The sequence below is a fragment of the Danaus plexippus genome, chromosome 10 (assembly GCF_018135715.1).
Source record: "Danaus plexippus chromosome 10, MEX_DaPlex, whole genome shotgun sequence".
NCBI lineage: Eukaryota > Metazoa > Arthropoda > Insecta > Lepidoptera > Nymphalidae > Danaus > Danaus plexippus.
Window position 1 is genome coordinate 8,365,302 of NC_083543.1, and position 16,252 is coordinate 8,381,553.

Below are 16,252 nucleotides of genomic sequence, written 5' to 3' on the forward strand. Positions count from 1 at the left end.
GATGGAGCTCAAAATTTATTTTGCATACGACGAAGTAACTGTGAATTACCTTGATTTAGAAAAAAATTGTTTCAATTATTTATATCTAATCTTAAATAGGTATGATAATAAAAATAAATAAAAGTTTTCTTAAAAACAATTCACAGCAATGTGACATTTGACAGTTGCCAAATGGCGCCGGTTCTTTTTTTGAAATATTTTTAATTTCATAACTTGTAATAACAGTATTCTTTTAGACCTTCTATACTTTATAGAATTTATAAACCATGGTAATAATACTTAGATTTGTAAATTATTAAATAAATAAATGTTTCCACATTTCTCAATATTCATCGTAATTTTTTTTATACACAGGAACCAAAAAATGAACTTCAGCGTAATGCGATTGTGGAAGCACGTCGTAAAGAATTGGAGATGTATCAAAGGGCACTGGACATACAATGGCTCAACAGTCGTATGGAGGACGGCAGGATGGGCCGTTGTATCGCGCTCGTTAAAAAAGAAGCGGAAATGGAAAAAGATTTCCAAGAAGTAAGTTCTACTTTCTGAAGTAGTTCTAATATTTGTGATGACTCGTTTAGAGGATATTATCTGTACCATTGCATCTTTGAAATCATGATATTACTAGTCTGTTCATGGCAGTTAAAAATTAATAACTTCTATTTCACGATCCTGACCTTTCAGTTGTTGTTGCATTAAATTAAATATCACTTTGTTTAAATATTTGTGAAGATATTATTTTTAACAGAGAACAGATCATGCAGCAATTGTTAATGCTAGGGCTGAAAAGGAAATTGCGCTAGGCATAGAAATAGCTAAAGTTCAAAGAGAAGAAGCTTGTAAACTTCTTAGAAGACAATATCTTAGGGAACGGGATCCAAGCTTGAGGAACCTTATCAAGAATTTACAAGCTGGCTATGTTTGTAGAGATTTACAACAACAGATTTTGCACAACCAGTATAAAAAGTTACAGGAAAAGGTAAGAATTTCTTTAATATTATATTAGTATTTTTAACACATCAATAAAATTTAAGGTTTTTTAATTACTCCTCGCACCAAAAAGAGGTTGCATTAGATTTTAAAGAACTATAGTGTGTAGCTTATATTCACTTATTTGGTACAGGCGGAGGAGAACCAAGCTAATCAATTCTTATACAATTCTTTACATAACGACAAAGAAGCTAAGGAGTTAGAGGAAAGAGCAAAAATGGAAAAGAATAGGAAATACTGTCTGGAACTGCAACAACAGTTAGTGAACAGGCAGAGTCAGAGGCAGTGTGAATATGAAGAGATGTTGATAGAGAAGAAGATGCTGGAAGACATCATGAGGACCCTCGCCGACGAAGACCAGAGGTCTGTATGGGACGGGAAATATTAAGATATGGCTATATTACTTGTATTATTAGGAAATGTACACATGTTTCTGGTTACATAAAATATACTGAAGGGATTTAGATAAAACTTCCCAATTATTCAGGTTAAACATCAGAATAAGATGTATATTTGTTCCTTCTATTCTATAATTTGTTCCTTCATTGTTGTATTGTATTCCTTCATTGTATTATATCAGGAGTGTAGACATGTGTGCTGAGATACAAGTTAAAAGCAGTATGAGAGCACATCTAACAGAGCGTGTATTGCCGACAGTTGATTCACATATCTAGTGTACTAAACACATTATTCACTTATTTATATATAATATCTAAAACAAAAGAGACAGAGTTGTGGACAAGAACATGTGTTATATAAATTGCTAAATAAATGGTCAGTTAATAAGATCTAAGACTTTGGTGAGTCATTTAATTAAAACTATTTTTTCGGATTTGCTACGCGAATTTTTTATTATTTTTAAAATCACGGTTGCTGAAAAGTAACCGAAACGTCGGGGTTACGTAGTTTTTAAAATAATAAAAATTCTCGTAGTACATCCGAAAAAAATTGTAGTTTTATGTAAATGGTCAGTACATAGTGTGGTGCTTATATTTAGTATAATTTATTTATTCATTGTGCTTGTATGTAATCACTACAATCAGCTTTCTACCATCTACCACTTCCACCACCATCTTACCTACCACCCGCCTACCAAGCTACCTGCCTAATGCCCCATTTAATAAAGTATAATACTGAATTTAAAAAAATATATTTTGGTATAAAACAGACAATAAATTTTTAACTTGTAATAAATGCTATCATCATCTGTTTGTATGTAAGTGAACTATTAACATTTTAGGAAAGAGTTAAAAGGGTACTACTATAGGTCGAAGGTAGCTTGAAACGGCTGGCTATTTTATTTGTTTGATTGAAATGCGATTCCAATAACTAGTTTATTGCACAAAATAACTCTTAAATTATATAACACCCACAAGTAGTTTTTTAATCAAACATGAAATTCTGTTGTATTTCAGGGAATTAAAACAAAAGCACGAGCAAATGTTGAAGATGCGCAACGAAATGGTGACATTCAAACAGGCGAGGGACGCCTGGAAAGACAAGCAGAAGAAGATGGTTGTGTTAGAAGAAAGAGAGATAGAGAATCAACGGAGAGCTGCCTCTGACAGGAGTGCTGACCTGTAAGACATTTATATATTATACAATGGATCTTACGTAATAAACTCCTTTGTTGGTAGACTTTTGTAATAATTACTACAAATATTATATATATATATATATATATATCTATCTATATATATATCTATCTATATATATATCTATATATATATCTGACAGTGGTAGAGCCTAGCTGTGGTCAAATTACTACACCTCGAACATGGGCTGGCTAGACCGGGGAAGTACCACCCTCTCACAGAAGATCAGCGTGAAGCAGTCTTTAATGGCTTTATTTCGACCTATGAGTGAGAGAGCCGGTTTCCCTTTCCTGTTTCCCAGCCTTTCTTCTCCATCTTCCCCAAATAAGGGTAGCAACGCATCCGCAAAATTATTTTGCGGATGTTCATGGGCGACGGTACTGCCTCCATCAGGAAGGCCGTCTGCTCGTTTGCCCCCTTTAGTCCTAAAGATATATATATATATATATTTATACTCTATTGCTTCTATTATTTAATATAATTTTCAGAATAGCAAAAAGAGAACAAAAAGTAAGGGAAAAAGAGGAATTAAATAAGAAAATATCTGATAAAATTCTAGCAGATGAGGTAAATATTATTAATATTTAAGTTACATTTTAGTATACTTTGATAATATATAACTTAGAATTGTTAGGTTAAAATATTTAATATATTAAGTTAGAGACATTTGTTTTCTCTGCCTGTTTTCCTATTCATTTAGAACAGGATTTAAAATTAAAAGGCTGATTAAAATTGTTTGGTCTTGGATCCTCTAAGAGGTCTACATCACCAGGAAGCAATAAGAAATATTGCCATATACTCACATGTCAGCTAGTTTTTAACCGTTTTTCTTAAAAACACATTTATGACATGGTTTTAACAGAAAACTATAAAAATAATTTATATAAACAGATATAAATATTGAATTAATTTTCAACCAAAACAGGCAGCGCGACTCGAGAGAGAGGATTTAATCAAACTGCTCCAAGAACAAGAGTATTTGGAGAAGAATGTACAAGATGATAAAGAAGAGAAGGAGAAGTTGGAGAGAGTGAAGAAGGAGACGAAGACGGCGCTGATGACGCAGATGGCGGAGAAGAAAAGAGAACAGAAGATGATTAGAGATAGAGAGAGAGATTTTAGACTGAGTGTGAGTAGATAGCGTCTGTAGTACCATGGAACACTTGAACACATATACTGGTTAGTTTTGCCAGTGATTTCGTTTCTTTGTTAGCATCATTCACAGAGAGGAATGCTAGCTGAATACAATCGTCAGCGACATATATATATATCGCGTTTGAAAGCTACACTATAATTGTTCAGAAATTAATCATAGCCTATATGCCATTCTGACAATCAAATTACTTTATTGGAAGGTTTTATTAAAAATATATTTCCTGTGTGAGAACAAAAAACATCCATACATGCTATCTGTATACCCTATACCATTACATACCCACCCTTAAAAATATGTCGTCATATAAAATTAAAATTTTAGATTGAAAAGAAAATGGCAGCCGAGGACGCAAAGGCAGCGGAAAAGGAACGGAAGGAGAAAGAGAAGAGAGAAAGATATCAAAGGGAACTAAAACAACAAATAAAAGAAAATGAGTTAAGGAGAGAGAAGGAGAGACAGTTGGAAGAAAGTAGAGTTAAGAAAGTGTTTGACTGTGATAAGGCGTGGTATGTTTGTACGATTTGAGTTGTATCCTAGTTATATTATAAATAAGCTCTATTGTATGTGGAGATATGCTTGTTTGTTGGTTTCGACGTAAAAACTACTTAGAACATTACAATAGAGCTAAAAATTTGTCCAGTTCACTTGTTACAGTACAGGAAACATTTTCATGGTATCATACATTTAGTATTCCACCGAACATAACGACATAAGTTGTGTGGTGAATGAAGTCCCGTAACAAAGATCATAGATGGCGCTGACGGTTGGTTACATATATATTGTTTGAATACACTTGCACATTTCTCTCTGACCTTAATTCCTAAGTTCGAGGAGAGAAGTCGCGTACCAAAACTAGTTATATAACAGTTTAATGACAAAAATTAATTAATTTATGATATAGCACGGGAAAGTCTTAATGGATGGATTAATGTCTGTATGTCTATCTATTGATGTAAAAATCCCTAAATGTGCTTGATGCAATACATTAATGTAGCTCATAGGTAAAATAGAAGCTACAACGATTATACGACAGATACACGCGACCCGCGCCAGATGGCGCTGACTGGTTATTGTATATATTTTTCATCTGTTAATAATAATTTGTAGTTCTGTTGTTTATAGTAACCCATTAAATTCGTCCCGTCTAGGCGTGAAGAAGTATCTCAGGAGAAGCAGAAGATCCTTGCAAGTCACGCGGCGAACGTGGTCGGGTATGTCAGACCCGGGGTGCTGGACGGAACTCAACAGTCTGGCCCTGATGCGAGGAGGTCCAAGTGTAACGCACAGTGTAGGGTGCTGAGGGAGTACTGATTAAAGCTGGAGGGGGGGAGTAGAGGCGGGAGGAGGGGCGGGTTTGGGACGTTGGAGGAAAAGAAGTGAGGATTTCCAGTTTATGGAATTTGGAATAAAGACTGGTTTATTATAATTGACTCGATTTTAAAATGACGTTAACTCGATGATTCATACTATTGAGTGTATCTTTGTGTCTGTATGTGGTCATGTGTTTGCCAAATTCATACTTTTTGTAATATAATGTTTGTTCTCAATACCTTTAGTATAGAATTTTAGCGTTTCGGTATGATTTGTGAGAAAAATCGTTGTTTGATGAATTAATGTGTTGCCTAAATTATTTTTCTATAACAAATTAAAATTTAATGTTGACGGTACAGTATATATTTTTGTATCAAATTTAAATTCAAAATAAATATTTATTTAACTCAAAGTACCTGAACATGTTTTTCTATATTTTTAATGATAGTTTCAATACAATTCTATATTTTTTATTTATATATTTCCTCTCTAGTTACCTCGCCCTTACAGTCACCTCTAATATCAATGTTGTTCTAGTACAGCTCCACCGATCATAGATGGCGTGCTTATAATTGTTTCCTTATAAACCAGTTATCTGTTCTTAATTCTTGTATCTGTTTTTTTCAGTATTCTATGTTGAGTAAGTTATTGTATTAAATAACATAACTTTCTCTCGTCACACTAATAGTCGATATTTTTAACTTTGTAAAGGCAGTAAGCATTAACATAAAATGGTATTCTGGTTGTGAGGTCTGTACGCGTCTCATTGCTCTTACTGTTTACATTTATACATAGGACAGGGCAAAATACGTCTTAAAACTATGTTAAGGGATTTATGGCGCTCTAAATTATTTTTTTAAATAATGAATTAAATACAGTAAATGTTTATGCTCTAATGTATTAGTGTGACGAGAAGTTTATCAATGTGAATGTATGTTCGTTTACTCGTTATATGGAAAATAACAGGCAACATATTAGAGAACAAAAAAATATGTTACCTATCGGTTTTTTAAAGAAACATAATTATATGAACACGCCATCTATTGTCAGTGTTCCTGTACTAAATAATATTAGTGACGTATTACAAAGTACAGCTTTATATCTTTGAGACGACACTAAGTGCAATGAAGGGAAACGAAATCCAGACCAGATTTACACAGAGAAGTTAGTAGAGAACAAAAAAATTACAATCTTTTTTTTCATATTTAATTCTTTACATGTACCATATCGTACTATTTTTTAATTGAACCCAATAGATATATCAACAACAACTGAGTACAACTCATTGATAAGTTATCAGACAGTACTCTTTACTCTCTGGGCTCTTTGTAGTCTATGGATGCTTCTCATTCCATACAATACCAAGTAACTAGTACAATGCATTTCTTGGTCTCTAATTCGCCTCAAATCTCAATGCAACAGTTCAGATCGTTTTTCACACGGCTTCATATATACTTACGACAAAAATGATATTTATTTTTAACCGACTTCAAAAAAGGAGATTAATTAGTCTGTTATTTTTTGTTTGTTATCTAATAACCTTCGACTGGGCGGAGCGATTTTAATTCTTATTTGAAAGTTGGTGGTCCCGATTCGTTCCATTTCAATTTGGTAAGTTCTGACAATGGCAACCATGAGAAAACTATAAGTCAAAAATTAGCATTAAGTATGAGTGAGACAAATGAAGGGGCAACTCCGACGACAAGCGATGCGGATTTATTTATATATAAGGGTAGACTTCACAATGCTCCCGGGATGATTACAATAAAACTTGATTATGGAATCCTGAGGAAATTCATTAAAAATAGTTTTTCATTTATCTACGTTAGGTGTTTAGTAGATTTTGTGCAGATATTTAGAACTTTTTTTCAATTTAATTTTTTTGGTAAAATCTATTTAAATATGTATTATATTTAACATATTTCGTTAATTAAGACAGATTTTTAGATGGTCATCCGAAGATTTATCATTCCTTAATTATCTCGTGTGCGTCAAGTCGCTGGAGATTCAATCACGTCCGCCCCCGCTAACTACGTCAGATAGTAACCAGCAGCACCGCAGAGCTATCGGAAGCTGCACAAATAATTAATAAAATTTTATTAAACATCATATATTTCCTGTTTAATGCCTTCTTCAAACCAAAGCCATCAACCTTCCCTGGAACGGAAAACTTAGAGGCACGGGCTTTAATTTGTTTTAGCGTCAGCAACACCATCTTTTAATGACATTCCCCGTTGTTTAAGTATTGAACATTACTTGGTGATTAAACAGAAAAATCCCAATCAAACCGCGTTATTATAACAGTATTTTTGGCTTAAAGTATACCAACTCACCGACTGAGTACTGCTCAATAATGTCTACAGCAATCATTGAAGAATTAAAAAAAAAAACTTAGTAAATAAAACAATTATACTATTGTTATTTTTCTTTTAAAATTACGGATAAAGTTATATGAAATAACTACAATGAGTAGATTGTTTTACCGATTCATGGGCTTCCATGTTGCAACCTCCGCAACCTATGCCGTTACGATATCTTTTAACCTTATAAATCTCTTTATTAGTTAAAATTATGAAACTAATAATAACAAAGAAACCCATTTCAAATAACGCTCATATATTAGAATAAATTTTGAGCTTATGATCAAAATTACATTAAATATGAATCGTGGCTGTTCCAACGCCGCGCCGGTCAGATGTGTGTCCGTCTGTATAAAATAAAACTCAGAAATAGTGAAATGATATCTTTCAAACAGCATATAAATGATTTCTAAAATTTTAAATGAAATTTATTTATTTATTCTTAAATTTATGCTCGTAATGACTGTTGCTGTTCAGGAACCGAAATGCTGATACCTATCATGTACATATAAAATAATAAAAACGCGAGTATCCGAATAACTTAGTTTCATGTAAGCATCTATGTATGTACATACATATGTGAATATTTCTGACTTGATATCGGTACGCTGGCAAAATGGGGTCAACTCCAGGATAGGAGACTTTTTTGTTGTTAGCATTAAAGTCTCCTTCACTGGAATAGATAGGATTACAGTTCAGTATGGAAGAAGAATTTTTCCCTAAGAATCTATGATGATGAAACATGGTCAATTACACTGATACAGGACTCTAGACCATTGTAAACTATTTCGGTAATAGGAACGGGTAATAGTTATCTTGTGTTCTCATAGAACATCTGGATATATGATACATAATACGAGGTAAAATCACCTTATGTTGATTTTGCCTGGGAAAATCTTCTTATCTACATTAATTTACTAAACACACGCATTAGCAAAAAAAATCTCTAATGAGCGATTACTGCTACCATCAAATAATATTTTATCGCGGAGGTCATCAATGCCGGTACATCGCGATGCAATTATTACAAAAACGTCCCTACCCACGATTAGCTCCAAACCCTTCTTTGTTCCGTGCTTATCTGCTGACGACAATGTTTGTTGTTTGTTCAAATATACGCTTTTTGTTTGGCTTTTGTTTTAATGGACTTTATTTAAATATATTTTAAGCTGACTTCGAAAAATTAGGTTATTAACTCAATGCGTGTGAGTATAATTAAATAAAAATATTAATTTAACAGGTCTTCCAAATGGCCCGAAGTAAAATATGCTATACATATTTATCAATACGTATCTGTTTGTTGTTACGTGTTTTTATCTATTTAATCGAGATTTGACTCTTCGTTTTTCATTAAAATATTTTATCGAACACGATGCACGGCTATATATATCAAGGTACCATCACGATTGACATCTAAAATACAATAATATATGTTTCATGTGTTTACTCTAGGAATATTTTATCTAAAATACTTATAACACTTTTAATAAAGACTCATATAAGAATATATTTTAAACATTAATTTAAAATTTTCCAAGTGAATCCAACTTCTTTATTGTGACAATTCCTTGCGAGAATATTAAACATATAAAGAATTCTACTTCGCCTTATTTCGTTGCTTTTTTTTCTTCGTCTTCTCGTTCCACTCATCGAGCCGAGCTTTAAATTGTAAACGTTCCTCCAAATGTTTACTCTCCATAATACCCCAGTAAGTATTGTTTATGTACCAATTCTTATACTTATCGTAATCCTGAAAATGCCCAGATAGAAATAACTATAGTAAAAGCTTACTAGGTTTATGTACCATACAATTATTAAATTGTATTACAGATTCAACGTTACTGTAGTTTTCAACGATGTAATTGTAGACTTCGGTCGATTTCAGTCCAAAGCAGGCGATCCTTTGAACAAAATGAATTAAACATTTCAATTGATGTAGATAATATTCCTTATTCAATATGTAGGTATCTTTAAAAATGGCAACTTTATAAAAAATAAATAACCTTCTTACTTCATAATTCGTTCAGCTGTCAGAAATTCTTCTAAAGCTGTAATTAGCATACCAAAGGGATATCCTCTTAGAACGTAGGCTAAACTGTGTGTATCCAGATTCAACGGAATGATGCGATTACTGGAATTAGGGACATTGTTAACATTAAACAGGAGCTTATTCATTATATAAGGAATTTATTAAAATAGTTAAAAATATCAAGAAACGTTACAGATTAATATGTGGTTTCTTATACTTATACGTGGTTTCTTATAAATATTAAAAAAATACGCATCAAAAACCGTATTGTAATTAATCAGCACATAGTATTTTAATGGCTCTTTAGATCTTAATCTAATAAGTGAGCAACAAATAGCAGACGATATGTCATATCATACATGAATTTACAAACACGTGATAACACGACAAGTACCTCATTATAACATTTAAAGAAATTAAAACAGATATAAGAACGATTTGTAACAGAATAATATTTTGTACGGATATACTTTAAGACCCAGTTTCTCAAGATAAGTTGTACGGTTGAATAGTTCGTGTCTGGGAGTAGTACTACGGATTTAAACTTCTTCAACATTTGTTTGCTTCTCGTCATCCAGGGATTTACACAACTTCCTAGAAAAATATTTATAAAATGAGCAATAAAAGCTCATTTGCGCTATTATAAAGAATATGTGGAAGGAAATTGTGAATACCCACCAACTATCGTGATATTATCGTGTTTATGGATTTTCTTGAACAATTGTCGGATAAAATATCGCTTTATAAGATCCATTTTCATGTAAGAATATTCCGGTGGAACCTTGATGTTTAAAATAAATACAGATGATTCAATTCAAACAAATGTCGCTTCAGTGACTCTTTATACAAGTGTGTTAAGGGCAAGTCGATACCGTCGCGCGACAGTCGGAGCTTGCATTGCACACATTTGAATGTTAGAGTATGTTATTGAATGGGAAAAGAGTAACCTTTGTTACCTTTGAAGAGAATAACAAGTTAATGTTTTTCATGTGTATGACAGACGGTTGAGTAACTTTAGCGCAGGCTGCTGTGTCATTAACAAGTTGTTTTAAATGTTCTGAGGTTTGATTCTCTACGGCGATTTGCAATGGATCCAACTCGTATAAAACAGCATCTTAAAATAGGTAAAGATATTAATTAGACTTAATATTTGTCGCTAATTAAAATTATATTGTAATTAATTCTTATTTCTATTATGTTTTCAACCCACTTCAAAAAAGGAGGAGGTTATCAACTTGTTTGTTTTTTATATGTTTGTTACATAATAACTTTCGACAGGGTAAAGCTATTTTAATGCTTTTTTTTTAATTTGAAAACTGATGCTTCCTGATTGGTCCATTTTAAATTGGGCCAGTTTTGACAATGGCAACCATGAGAAAACTATATAAGTCAAAAAATTTGCTATAAGTATGTGTGCGACAAATGAACGAGTCACTTCAATGGCAACCGATTTCTATTTACTTCTTCCCTGATGGTCCCATGATAATTCCAATAAGACCTGACTATGGAGTCGATAGTAAAATAGTGGAAAATCCTTAAAATATGGAGGCATGGATAATAATACTCATTACGTAATGGCATTATCGAAGATGGAGGTTTGACGTTCACTGTCGGAAAACTGATTTCGTAATCTGGTTCTTAACTGACTTCAAACGAAGATGAGGTTCTCAATTTGTTTGAATCTTTTTTATACATGTTCCCTGATTTCTGGAAATCTCCTAGACCGATTTAAATAAATATTCTTTTATCTAGACGCTCATTTTTGTCAATTTCAGGCTCCTGAGCTCGACTTTTCCCATACGTGATACACGTAAGGAAGGTCTCCCCAACTTGAAATAGCTACTCTATCCTATGTAGGTATTTATTTTATAATTACACTGTAAAGCAAGCAATAAAATTGTATCTATTTAATAAAAAAGGAACCGACTACAAAAAAAGAATATAGTAACACAGGAACTAAAAAGCAAACACTATGTTTGCACTTAAATATTATTTCCTAACTTAATCTATCCAATAATAAATTCTAATTTCTAAATATCTGCACAAAAATCGACCAAACACTTAATGTTGATGAAGAAACACGTTTTTTATTTACTTTCCAATAATCTAATAATTAAATAAAGTCGGTGCCTTAGGCTTTCCGCTACAGCAAGACTAGTGGGGTTATAAATGTTCTGATTTCTCGTTTAAAAGTAATATTTAGAACATGTCATTAAAATAAGGAAATTTAAAAAAAATACTCATGTTCACCGAATATTGTGTATTCGTGAATAGCATCTTTTACAGTCCTTTAAAATCTACAGACGAAAGACGTTAATTGTAGCTGATATCGGATGGAAGATGGGTGTTTAGCAGTTTATGACAGAAGCATAAAGTAACAGAGTAGGGTTAGGATCAAGTAAGAAGGCCCAAGATACGGATATATTGAAATCTTTTATTCGGTAAGACAAGAATGATAAATATAAGATCCATGCAATGAGTTAAGAGATGTAGAACGACTGGTTAGACATAGGAGACTTTTGCATCCCGTTAGCATGGTGCACCTTAATTCGCCAGCCAGCAAACTTAAGCCGCCAGCATTGCAAAAAAATTATCTCAATGCATTCCAAATGACTCTCCCAGATCAGAGTAATTTAGTAAGATGGGGTAAAGGTACCGAAAAAATGTGTTTTATCTGTAGAAAGGCAGTTGGAACTGCTAAGCATTTGCTGGTTTTATGTAAGGTACTCCTGGATAGCGGTCAATACTCGCATCGTCACGAAAGGGTTCTGGAAATCATACGTGAAGCGGTTAGTCTTTCGGTAGCCAGAGCGCAAAGGAAATTAACCACAAACTAGCGATAAGTAGGTTTTGTAAGAGAAGGCACTAGGGCTCTAAAATCAAACGTCAAGCCTTACTCTATCCTTAAAGCGGCTTCGGATTGGATTATAATTATGAATACGTATGAGAAACAATACAAAATCTAAGAGGATATTTGTGCGTCGGCTTCCAGACCAGACATATTTATGTATTCGCGAATTTTAAAGCGCGTTGTGATAGTACAGCTTACGGTTCCTTGGGCAACAAACATCACCAAAGACCATGCCGTCAAGGTTAATAAATATAACGAGCTCACAAACGACGAAATCGAAATAGGTTCGTCGTGGATTTGTGCGCAGTAGAAATGGGAGCGAGAGGTATAATGGCAAAATCTCTTTACAGCCTACTAAAAGACCTGGGCCTGTCCAGAACTAATATCGATTCATTCTTGGAACGTATTTTGAAGGCAGCCCTAGGAGGAGCTAAGAGGTTTCGTCTCATATAATTTATATAAAGTAGGTTTTTAAGTAAATATGTATATCTAACCGCATTCGGTTGCCATAATGTGAACCAAAGTTGTTTTTCCACTATCTCTTGGTCCCACTAATAGAACCTTCCTAAACCCGTGCATAACTTCTCTGCATCTTTCCCACCAAATTGTTCTAGTTTCTCCACCAAACGGTAGCGGAGATCTAAAAATTTTCCTTGAAGTTGTTCAAAACCGTATAAGTGTTATGAAGGTCACAATTTTTCCTATACTACCTTAAGGAACATCTCATATCGTCTCCAGCGTAATTGAAGTCACCTAAAAAGTCGGCGAAAATAGTTTTTGGATATTCTTTAAGGACATTATTTTCAGCTAAATCCTGAAATAGATGTCATGGGATAAAAGAAACTAATCGAAAATAAAGAACGAAAATTGATGCTTACAAGAAGTTTGTCACTAATATCTGCTGTTTGTTTTTTTATTTGACGAGTTTTCTTTGTGCGATGTTTCTTTTCAGGGATTTTACTTGGCATTATCTCCTCGTTGTTCTTATATTCTTCGGTCAAAGCCTTCTTCAATGTTTTTATTTCATCCCTATAATTATTGCTCGTATCTATTTATTTGTTACTTAGTGTCATTTTTATCGGCATTCACTTACCTCATGTAAGATCCTGATTCAGTGCATATTTCTGTTTTAGCGACCATACACAAATAATCTTCGTTGATAATTTTAACATATTTTTCTTTTACATCTATATTTTCTTCAGAATCCAAATCAGACCAATCTTTGTTGTACTTCTCAAGACTCTGATTAAATGTTCAATTTTTAAATCCTAATAGTAAAAAACTAATGACACAATTCCTAATTCCGAAGCATAAAAAAGTTTCTTTGATTATGTATTTGTATCTCCAATATGCAAATGCTATCGGCCTAATATAATTAAAATGTTGCACTTAGTTCGACATGAAATCTAAATAATAGTTATGATTATAGTGCAGTTCGTTAAGAAATTTCAACACACGAGTGAAGACACCGGTACAACATTAAATAATTTCTTTAATTAAAACTTACCTCGCATAAATGTTTAATCTTTTTCGATAAAGGATAGTTGTAACCTGGATGTAGGGTAGGATTTTTCATAATTTTCTTAAGTAACTCGGCCTCTAATTTCTTTTTCTTTAATTCTTCCCTTTTTAACATCATTTCCTCTTCTTTGGCTGCTAGCTTTTCATATTTAAGCTGACAAAACACATTACCACTATTCATTACACCTAAAAAACTGTTTTTCATAGTCTAAATTGTTTATTATAATCAGTGAACCTGGAGAGCTGTTTTATTCTTGTTAGCTTTCTTTTCTTCTAAATAAGCTTCATACTTCTGTAACCACTCGGAAGGAGTTGGGATTTCTTCCTTAATTATTAATAGAGTACCTCCTTGGTTCTCCTTCGGAATATCATAGAAAAACTTTGCTTCGTAATACCTAGAATGTTATATTTTACTTCATTCCTAGGATTCGTAATGAGTCGTAGAAGAAAAATGAATACATCATACCACTTTTCAAACCAGTTTCTGATACAATCCCTAAATTCTTCACCAATTTCATCGCCTCGTCGTTTCTTGAAATCTTTCATATATTCCTCACAGTCCCTTTCCCATTCTTCCTTGTATCTTTGATAAGTTTCAAAGTTTCTTAGTTTTATCTGTTTATTTTATAAAGCATGGCCTTATTTAAAACAATACACGTTGCATAGTTTTTTTAAATTGTTTATATTAAATAAATCATCGCACTTTTAATCATAAAGTGTATTTTGACTTACCTCTTTATCTCTTTGAATATACTCTTTCTTAGGCCTTTCACAGAATCTCATTTGTAAAAGTTCTTCTCGTTTGTAAAGCTTCAGTCTTTCTCTCTTAATCTTGAAGTATGATCTGTAACAAGTAATACTTCTGTCATAATTGAAATGTTTACCTCATTATTGATAAATTCACCTCATCACAATTTGTATGATCTTCGCACTTCTTTCTCTCAGAACTCTTTTTGCAGGAGGGTTCAAAATCCCTTTTAATTCTTTCTCCCATAGTTCTCGTCTTTGCTTCCGTTGTGTAAATAGTTTTGTTACTTGTCTACAAAAGGAGTATATACAATTAATTAGGTAGTTAAACGTATAAATTAACTACATATTTTAAACAGACTACCTATTTGTACCTGGTCTTTTCATGGGCTTGTATTACAGCAATCATTTTCTTCCTCTCCAAACTTTCCTCCGATATTTTCTCTGCCACTTCATAAATTTTCGTGATATTTATACCTTGATGGTCTTCCTCAGGCAACGTTTCACCGGCGTCCCACCATTTCAGCTTTTCTGTTAAATTTTCGCTCGGTCTTTCTTTGTCTATAATCGTACATGAATTAATATTTTCCAGTTCATCTATTTTTTACATAAAATTTACATGTCTGATATGGCCATAGAAATTAATGTATTCAATTGAGGCGTTATATAATTAAAATTTTGTGAAACCGTTGTGACCTTCGTCGACTACTGTATAATCAACAACTTATTTATTTCTCACATATCCAAGCAATTCTTATAATAAAAATATTTATTTGTCATAGTAGCTCAATAAAGTATTACCTATATTAACTATTGTTTCTTCAGACTTATTCTTAGCTTTTTGTAACGCTTCAGTCACAGCCGTTTCTATGTCTTCTGATCTTTTGTATTGATTTGACAATTGCGAAAATTCTACATCATAGGACGTTAATTTATGGTCAAATAAACTGTTACCTAAGAACTGGTAACAAGAACCTTCTAATTTTCTTAATTGTTCTTTAAGTTCCAGAATCCTGCGATTAATTTGCTCATAAATTAGGGCTTTGTAAGTGTAGTAGCATTGCAAGATGACTTGAATATATGTATTGTTTACACTTCTATGTAATTTTTGTGGGTTGTATATTTATAAGTCAGGAAAATATGTCCCAGTTGCTCAAACAAATTAATTAAATGCATTGGGCACTTGCTCTCATTGATGACACACGGCGGGTAATTCAACCCTTATGACAAATGTTGCAATAAATTTTGTAATTGCAAAGTTACTCTGAGAGTAAAGTCTAAACGTATTTTAAACTGAAAATCATTAGAGCAATCAATATTTACCGAGCAACGATGGCATCAACGATATTAGACATATACAAAGTTTTCTGGATTTGTAAATTTTGGTGCAAACATTCGACAGCGTCATTATAAGAAGCGATATAAGTGCCGAGCATTCCCGACAGACGCTCGACGGCATCACACCACTGCTGATCGTGAGCTTTGGTATCCTAGGTTATTAGTTCGGGATGATGTATGGGTTAGTGGGGATTTAGCTCCGAACGGAAATAAGTATTAATAGAAGCATAACCTGATATTCCAAATCGAGATTTATTATTGTATCCAAATTCTTGATGACGTTTTTCCATTTCCTGAAGTAGTACGCACTGGACATTTTGTTTGTAACGGTATGAATGCCGACGAAGGAAACAT

General features: G+C 33.0%; 2 protein-coding genes across 2 annotated transcripts; one reads left to right on the top strand and one right to left on the bottom strand.

The window, feature by feature from the left end:
* The first annotated feature begins 162 nt into the window (after nucleotides 1-162).
* On the top strand, nucleotides 163-5,467 carry LOC116767066 (meiosis-specific nuclear structural protein 1-like). Its single transcript, XM_032657220.2, has 9 exons — nucleotides 163-269; nucleotides 355-531; nucleotides 749-979; nucleotides 1,124-1,353; nucleotides 2,406-2,570; nucleotides 3,074-3,152; nucleotides 3,511-3,714; nucleotides 4,063-4,247; nucleotides 4,890-5,467. The coding sequence occupies exons 1-9, from the start codon at nucleotides 267-269 to the stop codon at nucleotides 5,050-5,052; spliced, it is 1,437 nt and encodes a 478-aa protein (XP_032513111.2). The 5' UTR covers nucleotides 163-266; the 3' UTR covers nucleotides 5,053-5,467.
* Nucleotides 5,468-8,950: 3,483 nt separating this feature from the next.
* LOC116767015 (IQ and AAA domain-containing protein 1-like) lies at nucleotides 8,951-16,252 on the bottom strand. Its single transcript, XM_061521712.1, has 19 exons — nucleotides 16,131-16,252; nucleotides 15,884-16,050; nucleotides 15,362-15,573; nucleotides 14,935-15,121; nucleotides 14,718-14,852; nucleotides 14,546-14,657; nucleotides 14,280-14,428; nucleotides 14,049-14,208; nucleotides 13,800-13,967; nucleotides 13,386-13,534; nucleotides 13,171-13,321; nucleotides 13,003-13,106; nucleotides 12,787-12,932; nucleotides 10,398-10,555; nucleotides 10,120-10,222; nucleotides 9,912-10,035; nucleotides 9,424-9,543; nucleotides 9,241-9,313; nucleotides 8,951-9,162 (listed from the first exon to the last, which is right to left on the bottom strand). Exons 1-19 carry the CDS (start codon nucleotides 16,212-16,214, stop codon nucleotides 9,010-9,012), a joined length of 2,655 nt encoding a protein of 884 aa, XP_061377696.1. The 5' UTR covers nucleotides 16,215-16,252; the 3' UTR covers nucleotides 8,951-9,009.